General features: G+C 43.7%; 1 protein-coding gene across 1 annotated transcript in view; it reads left to right on the top strand.

The window, feature by feature from the left end:
* LOC104274664 (myosin-13) overlaps nt 1-8,588 on the top strand; it is a gene marked incomplete at its 3' end in the record, with an annotated part of 24,571 nt that extends 15,983 nt beyond the window's left edge. The window contains exons 21-30 of the mRNA XM_009870357.1: nt 1,604-1,846; nt 3,172-3,348; nt 3,989-4,134; nt 4,217-4,307; nt 4,459-4,848; nt 4,941-5,067; nt 5,473-5,591; nt 6,219-6,415; nt 6,911-7,094; nt 8,423-8,588. Of these exons, the coding sequence (XP_009868659.1) occupies nt 1,604-1,846; nt 3,172-3,348; nt 3,989-4,134; nt 4,217-4,307; nt 4,459-4,848; nt 4,941-5,067; nt 5,473-5,591; nt 6,219-6,415; nt 6,911-7,094; nt 8,423-8,588 (1,840 nt within the window). The remainder of the gene's footprint in view (nt 1-1,603; nt 1,847-3,171; nt 3,349-3,988; nt 4,135-4,216; nt 4,308-4,458; nt 4,849-4,940; nt 5,068-5,472; nt 5,592-6,218; nt 6,416-6,910; nt 7,095-8,422) is intronic.
* Between the last annotated feature and the right edge of the window lie 352 nt (nt 8,589-8,940).

The following is an 8,940-nucleotide window of genomic DNA, read 5'->3' as shown; positions in this document are numbered from 1 at the left end:
CTTTCCCTTCTCTTCCATTGTCCTTCATAAACAGACATACGACAAATTCTGGTCTTGTCATTTACAACCAGGCAATGTGAGCACAAAGCACATACAGAACATTACTACCAGTAGGAAATTCTGACCAGGCTCCCATGTCAACCCATGGCACTATTAAGCCAGTGGAAAATGGGATGTTCCACAGTATGCAATGTGCTCCCAGCAATGGTATCTGCTTCTGGATGAAATACAGGCTGTTTCCACACCTGCTGACTATTATAATACAGAGCCAGGGCCAAGGTGCTTTTCTGTCAGGTACAAGACTGAAACTGTGGAGTAAACACAGTATTCTCTGGAATACTGCTGAGCAGGGAGTGGAATTGCACAAGACAGGAGTGTTGTCAGGTTTTAAAGGGTAGTAAGGTGCTACGTGGGCAAGGGCAGTCTCATGCAAGTGAACCTGCCACTTGTTTCCATGTACTTTTGAACCAGCTGGGTTTCAGGGAGAGCCCTGCATGGCTTCTAGCACCAGGACTGTAACTGTGCATGCTGAAGATCAGATCATTACCTGAATCCTTCTTCAGAACTTCAACTTAACCTCACACAGTTTTCTGAGTCTCCTTGTACCCTTCCTGGTACTTGATGTTCTGTCCTCTGGAACTCACCCAGTTTACAAGCATTTCGGGCTTCACTTTAATGCCTTCATAGATGGTGAGCCAAAAAACTCAAGAAGGTCAGGTTTAACTAGGTTAACCAACTTCCAGGATAGGATTCCTTTTAAAACACTCAGGTTTCAGATTTTAGAACACAGAAGCACTCCTAAGGTATGACCATGACCCTCAAGCGCCTTGTCTGACTTTCTCAACTCTCAATTTCTCACTGTTTCGGAACTGGAAGAGCCCTTTCTATCTTTTCACTAAGTCCCATTTGGCTTTCAGCCATAACTCTTCTGGGAGGCAACAGATACTTTTTCTGGTATTCTGCCTAAAATATATCATTGTAGCATTAATTTAAACAAAACTTTATCAGTTAATCATGTGTCTCAAAATGTTAGTTATAATAAAAGTTGCAAGCTATTTTGAGCTTCACTCTTGTCTTGGCTGAGAGAGAGGTTAGAGAATGATGGGAGCAAGGTTAGCCTCATGTGAATGAAGTGGGAGAAGTCTGAGGAGAGAGTCTGGCCTGTGTTAGTAGAGTTGAAGGACTTTATTAAAGATGGAATCATCCAATACTCTATGAAAGACAACTCTGAAATGCTGTATGCTTTACAAATCCACAGCTGACATCACGTTTCCATGAAATACACTTTTCTACCACCTGTTTATCTCACTGGCTCCTTGCAGGCCTCTTGTTATGACTGAATCCTGTGAGTCTATTGCATGGGATTGTAGCCAAACCACCCAACCAGCTGAAAGGAAGCGTCTCTACCACGGGATTACGGTCCACCTCCCTAGCCATGAGTGAGCAGGGCAATTTACTCATGATGGAATCATGCATGTTACTGTGATTTACAGGAGAAATTCTACTTTAACTTGCATAATCAATTCCCTGGAGATGGTACGGCATATGTTGCCTTTTATCATTTGTATGATGAATATAACATGCTTTCAACATATTCTGACAGGAGAGTGAAAATCTAGCTGATGCCGAAGAGAGATGTGAAGGACTCATCAAAAGTAAAATCCAGCTGGAAGCTAAAATTAAAGAACTAAATGAAAGAATGGAAGATGAAGAGGAGACAAATGCTGAACTGACAGCAAAAAAGAGGAAACTTGAAGATGAGTGCTCTGAGCTGAAGAAAGACATTGATGATCTTGAATTGACTCTGGCCAAAGTGGAAAAGGAGAAGCATGCAACAGAGAATAAGGTAACAGAGGATTCAGGGAACTGTTCTTCCTCAGACAGTTTTCAGTTTTGAGGAAAGTTGCAGTAATTCCTAAGAGTTCCAGTGGAAGTTATATGTGCCCACGGCATAGAACAGAAGTATTGCCACTGATTTTGCAGATGTCAAATAATTCTTTTAATGTCTAAGAAACCCAGGTCTCTGCTAGGATGGACATTCTTCCATTGCATTGGCTTCAAGATACAATGAGAGTTCTTCCTGACTTCTAAGGTTCAGACTGTTACTGTATTAAGGAGGGTCTGTATCAGGTGGTCATTAACTCATTGATCTCGCTGTAAAAACACAGTCCTCTTCACATATATCTCAATAACCAATGTGAAGAGCCCACGTCTGTGGTGACACTGTTCAGTCCTGCTCTGGAAACAATACAGGCAGTGATGTAATTATAACCTTGAGGTTCCCTTCACTGCCATCACCAAGAACAATCCTGGATCCTAAGTTTGCAAATACAGATATGCTGGACATTTCTATACTAATGCTTAGAGGAAATCTAGTGGATGTTGGGTATTAGGATGAAGGAGTGTCTTATCAGATATCAGGGCCATACAGCTAAAGTAATTCAGCAGAAAGGACTTTCCTTATCCTTACAACCAGGCTTTCCCACCCGAATGAGACAAATGGGAAGGAAGGGTCAGGCAGGCTAATGCAGAGAGCTTGATGTGTTTGAGACAAGGTTGCTAGTGTGCAACGCTCCACTGAAGTATGAGAAATACGTCTCCAAGATAAAAGTAACAGAGGTGTTATGTTCAGCAGCCCACCTAGAAGCTCTTGCCCTACAATTCATGATCACCTGTTCCAAGGGCATAAGGCTCTTTGTCATGTTACCGTGCTCCTTTCATTTTTATGGAAAAATTAATATATCTGGCTACTGGCACATGATAATACCTTTTTTAATAATCTCACTTGCTGAGAATTTGCAGCTGTTTTTCTAGCAGATATATCACATGAAGGGAATACATTTTTCTCAGCAGGTAAATTTCTTTTGTAAATCTCAGAGGAAAAGCTTGCAGAGACAAGTGAAGATCTAGCACATGTTCCACTATAGAATTCAGCAGAATAGGGCTGGTCATCAAACACAACTAAAGCAAGAATTCCTACCACGGCAGGACCAGAGAGGTGTGGCTGTCAGGCATGACATTTGTTGCTACACTCCTCACGAATGATACCGACTCTGTGGAGAGCATTTTGACTACATCCATCCAAGTTTTTGCAAAGTTGCACTCACTGTTTTCTCAGTGTGTCATTTCTCAAGGCACCCCCTCACAGTGTGGACGCTGGCTTTCTAACAGGTTAAGAATCTTACAGAAGAGATGGCAGCTCTGGATGAAAATATTTCTAAGCTCACTAAGGAGACAAAGGCCCTCCAGGAAGCCCACCAGCAGACACTGGATGACTTGCAAGTTGAGGAAGACAAAGTCAGCACACTCACCAAAACCAAGACCAAACTGGAGCAGCAAGTAGATGATGTAAGAAGAAGTTTTGGGGTTGTGTAGGTGGATTCTCTGAATTAGAAGAGACTATAGAAATCCGTAGCTGGGACTATAAGCAACACCTAAACCAGCCAAGCCATCTCTGATAACCCCAGCTAACAAATCATTGTCAGTTGGCAGGGTATTTTGGAATCTAGTATACCTTTCATCTTTCCCTGACTATTTAAACTGTACTTGTCACTGAGTATTTCAGACTTTTGTGCCTCATTTTCACTAATTAGCTGGAGCGGTATCTGAGGCAGTTGGATGTTTGCTGCAGAATTATTTGTGTTCTCTTACTATGCAGCACAGATATACTCCAGGAAGTTACATCCACTGGGAATATGTCAATATTTAGCAGTCTACATTCTAGGAACTGCAGCCACTGACAATTTTCATTTCTGTATTTTTCAGAAACTTGCATTTCAGCTGTGCACAACCAAGCTGTGGGAAACTTAATATCTGAAACCATACAGTAAAGGTAGCTCTGATCTTACAGGTGGAGATGAGAAGTACACACAGGATCTGATTGTTTTCTCTGTTCATCAATTTCCAACTCTACTTAGATTTTTAGATTAAGAATGGTTAATTTCAAAGTATAATTTATGTGTTTCAAAGTACGGTTTATGTGGTTTAGCTTGAAGGATCTTTGGAACAAGAAAAGAAACTGCGAATGGACCTTGAGAGAGCGAAGAGAAAACTGGAGGGAGACCTGAAAATGTCTCAGGATTCCATCATGGATCTAGAAAATGACAAGCAACAGAAGGAAGACAGGCTAAAAAAGTATTGAACTGAATTTTTATGCTCTGAATTCTAAAACTTAGATTTTATCTTACTGGTGAATCTGCATTCTTGTTCTTTACAGAAAGGATTTTGAAATTAGCCAGCTGCAAAATAAAGTTGAAGATGAGCAGGCTCAAAGTTCTCAGCTGCAAAAGAAAATTAAGGAGCTTCAGGTAAAGTCTAACAGTTATTTAGTGACATTTTTTGTGCTCCTTCACCGTCTGTGCTGATATAAATGGATGTGAATGTTTGCTTTTCATTTCTTAATGATAATTTCAAATCTGTCTATTCAGAAGTCCTTATTTAACCAATTAACTTCCACAGGCTCGAACAGAGGAACTGGAGGAAGAAATTGAAGCTGAACGTGCAATCCGTGCAAAGATCGAAAAGCAGCGAGCTGACCTGTCGAGGGAGCTAGAGGAGATCAGCGAGCGCCTGGAAGAAGCAGGAGGGGCCACTGCAGCTCAGATCGAGATGAACAAGAAGCGTGAGGCCGAATTCCAGAAGGGGCGTCGCGCCGTGGAAGGGGCCACGCTGCAGCACGAAGCCACGGCTGCCGCCCTGCGCAAGAAGCACGCGGACAGCACAGCTGAGCTTGGGGAGCAGATCGACAACCTGCAGCGAGTGAAGCAGAAGCTGGAGAAGGAGAAGAGTGAGCTGAAGATGGAGATTGACGACCTGGCCAGTAACATGGAGTCTGTCTCCAAAGCCAAGGTTGCAGCACAGGAAGACGCATTTCTCATCACTACCACTGTTCTTCTGAACAGTTAGATGAGCTGAAGGATATGTTTTCTATCTCTCAACAGAGCAATTTGGAGAAGACGTGTCGAGCTCTCGAAGACCAGTTCAGTGAAGTCAGAACCAAAGATGATGAACATATTCGATTAATTAATGATCTGAACATGCAGAAGACACGTCTACAGACTGAGAATGGTGTGTCCCTAGATGAAATGCAAAAGTCCTCTGTGCCAAGTACTTAGAAATCCTGTCTGAATGCCTTTGTGGTTTGTAATATATTCACTGTTGGGTGATCTGAACAAAACTCAGAATGTAGAGTTTCCTCCTGGTGGCAGTTATAGAAACTCCACCCAAAAAAACCCAAACCAAAATAAGCACTGTCATTCAAAATGAAAATTTGAGTTTGTGGCCAGTTCGTGCCCTTTCCTTTGACATCTGCACACTCTTTTATACCATTTTCCTACTGGTGGGAATGAAATTGCTATTTCCCCTTCATTTTACCACATTGTATCTTGTAATCACTTTCCATATGGCTAGCTCTTCTCATTCACACATTTAATGTCACATATCTCTGAAAAAAAATAAACATTTTCTCATTAGGTGAACTTACTCGGCAACTGGAGGAGAAGGAGTCCTTGATTTCTCAGTTGACTCGAGGCAAACAGGCTTTCACGCAGCAGACTGAAGAGCTGAAGAGGCAACTAGAGGAAGAAAATAAGGTGATTTTCTTAATTTGCACCCAAAAAAGATGTAAAATAAAATAATGAACTAAAGCAATAAATGAGATTTCTCCTCAGGGAAAGGCTGAGACATCAGAATAGTGAAACTTTTGAACTTTGTCTGGGAGTATAACGTAGAGGAGAGACATTAAAAGTTAAATAAGGAAGACAGTTTAAGTCTATCTCTTCATGCTTTCTGAAGTTCGAAAACATAAGTAAAAATAGGTCCGTGTGCATACCTTACTGCTACAGGAACCCCCTGAGGCAAAGAAAACAGCAGCACCCAAGAAGAGAGATCAGGACTGCAGGTGTACTTAGGATTAGATATGACAAAACAGTTTAAAGTTTCTTCCACCTCCAGATAAACACCAATTTCTGCCTTGAGATAATTCCCTCTCTGTTGTATAATTGCCTGGAGCAGTTGTTGCAGATGGGTTTGAGAGGTGGTATCCCTGACAAAATGGGTAGGCACCCTATCTTGTTTAACAGCATCAAGTCTGAAACACAGAGTTCCTAATGGTATTCGCTTTGCTCCTTTTGTTGCTCTAGGAACTGCTGCACACGGGCAGTGAGATCCAGTCACAAATTGTTAATGCTTCAACAATTTCTATAACTTTAACTACCCAGGCCAAGAACTCCCTGGCCCACGCCTTGCAGTCTGCTCGCCACGACTGTGACTTGCTGCGGGAGCAATATGAGGAGGAGCAGGAAGCCAAGGGGGAGCTGCAGCGCGCCCTGTCCAAGGCCAACAGCGAAGTGGCCCAGTGGAGAACCAAATACGAGACGGACGCCATTCAGCGCACGGAGGAGCTGGAGGAGGCCAAGTACATGGAGGGGTGGTCTGGAGCAAGAGGAAGGATATTTAAGTGTAAATGTGAGAAGGAACTGAAGGGAACCAGAATATGCTTGCAGTGGGAATAGGCAGAGCAGTGTGCTTTAATGTGTTAGGAGTGAAAAGGGGAGTGATTAGAGGCTTAAAGGGGGAGAAGAAGTGGAGTCTTGGGAGTGTCTACAGAAAGAAGGATTCCAGTGCATTAACTATGGAGTTAATCATAGTACCTAAAAAACCACATTCTTTATACTGCCAATACTGAGGGTGTGTTTCTGGTTCCTCTTACACCTTGGGTACGTATATACTGATTAAGCCTAAGCACCACTCCAGTGTGCTGTGTCATCCCAGACTCCTGTTCACACTCTCTGTTCACACCACCACAACCCTCTGTCTGTGCCCACCTCTTTCAGGCCAAATTCCCATCCTGTCTACTGTTTGCGAAGGTCAGAATTTTCCTTCTCTCAGGGCTGATTGTCTCATCCTGCAGGAAGAAGCTTGCTCAGCGCCTGCAGGAGTCAGAGGAGCAGATTGAGGCTGTCAACTCCAAGTGTGCTTCACTGGAGAAGACAAAGCAGAGGCTTCAGGGGGAAGTGGATGACCTCATGATTGACGTGGAGAAGTTAAATGCAGCCTGTGCAGCATTTGATAAAAAGCAGAAGAATTTTGACAAGGTTCATTCAAAAAGCCTGCCAGATCTGAACATTTTTAGACATCTGATAGGCTGAGCCAAATTCTGCAATCGTGAAAGTTCTGTACTCACAGTACGACAAATTACATTTTACCCAAAGCAAAGATATGGTAAGGAGCACCTAATGGGGTGTATAGTAAGGATAATGTCAGCGTGAGTCACTCCAAATGGCCACAGTAAAAACTAAGGTAGCTTTCTGATAGTTTTAAAAACATCAAGCCTTTGCAAGGGAGGCAGGGAGGATCCACAGCATACAAGTTAGAATCATAGCATCATAGAATGTGTTAGGTTAGAAGGGACTTAGAGATCATCTAATCCAACCCCTGCCATGGGCAGGGATGCCCTTAACCAGCCCAGGTTGCTCAAGGCCTCATCCAACCTGGCCGTGAACATCTCCAGGGAGGGAGCAGCCACAGCCTCTCTGGGCAATCTATCCCAGAGTCTTGCCACCCTCATGCTGAACATTTTTTTCCTAAGATCCAATCTAAACCTATTCTCCTTCCATTTAAATCCGTTTCGCTTTGTCCTATCACTGGACACTTGTAAAAATTCCCTCCCCAGCCTTCCCGTAGGTTCCCTTGAGGCACTGGAAGGCAGCTATTAGGTCCCCGCAGAGTCTTCTCTTTTCAAGACTGAACAATCCCAGCTCCCTCAGCCTGTCCTTGTAGCAGACTGCTCCAGCCCCTGGATCACCTTTGTGGCTTCCTCTGAACTCATTCCAACAGATCCATGTCCCTCTTATGGTGGGGACACCAGAACTGGACACAGTATTCGAGGTGGGGTCTCACAAGAGCAGAGTTCTCACAAGTTCCAGCCTTCTCTGCTTTTAATAACATGTAAAAGAATCAATGCTGTTTGACCAAGTGATGTTGCAGAGCCCTGCACCTTGGCCCAGCCTTGTGTGAGTGACTCGGGTGACTGTGCTACACAAGAGGCTCTGCAGGGCTGTGGTATCAAACTCGGGAGACAATCAGAACTTGATCCTTCTCGGTGGGCTGACTGCAAGACCACTGTTCTGCAATAATAAAAAGGCTCTCACAGCCTCATTTAGACTAATCACATTGTGTCCAGGCTGGTGAGAAACCAAACTCCTCCCTGAGAGCTTGAGGCACGCATTGGTGCTGGCTGGAGAGGATCATTTCAGTAACTTCCACCAAAATAGCCAAAGTATGCATCACGTTGAATTGATTGTCACAGGTAGGGAACAGGGCAAAGCAAAAGACTGTAAGAGCCTCTTGGGTTCCTGTCCTGTAAACATGCAGAGACAGGAGTGTTGCAGAATGGGTGATTCTTGTGCTCCTGTCACTGCAGGTCCTAGCTGAATGGAAGCAGAAGTACCAGGAGAGCCAGGCTGAGCTGGAAGCTGCCCAGAAAGAGTCTCGCTCTCTCAGCACTGAGATCTTCCGGATGAAGAATGCCTATGAAGAAATGCTTGACCAGGCTGAGACTGTCAGACGGGAGAACAAGAACCTCCAACGTGAGTTCAGATCTCTATCATGCTTCCACATTTCTAAGCTACCGGAGCTCTGCCTCTTCCCAGGGTTTTGTTCTTTATGATTTTCCCACAAAGCTCAGGTTAGGCAACTTACTTTCCTGCTCATCTGACCATAAAGTCACCTGTAAGCACATGCCTGCACCTCATTACTGCATCCTGCTTTTTCACGGTATTCCCCCTCCTTCGCACCATCATAATCCCATGAAGAGGGATCAAATTAACCAAACGCACAGAAATTATGAAACCAGGTACCTGTGGGTTTTTTTTCAGATTACTTCAGTCACTGCCATTAGAAAAAATCTGGAGGGTGTTGTCTGTCTCCTGGTTATTGGAG

Source organism: Apaloderma vittatum, unplaced genomic scaffold, assembly GCF_000703405.1.
Source record: "Apaloderma vittatum isolate BGI_N311 unplaced genomic scaffold, ASM70340v1 scaffold8525, whole genome shotgun sequence".
NCBI lineage: Eukaryota > Metazoa > Chordata > Aves > Trogoniformes > Trogonidae > Apaloderma > Apaloderma vittatum.
The sequence above is the reverse complement of the archived record's forward strand: the minus strand, read 5'-3'. Positions and strand labels throughout refer to the sequence as shown.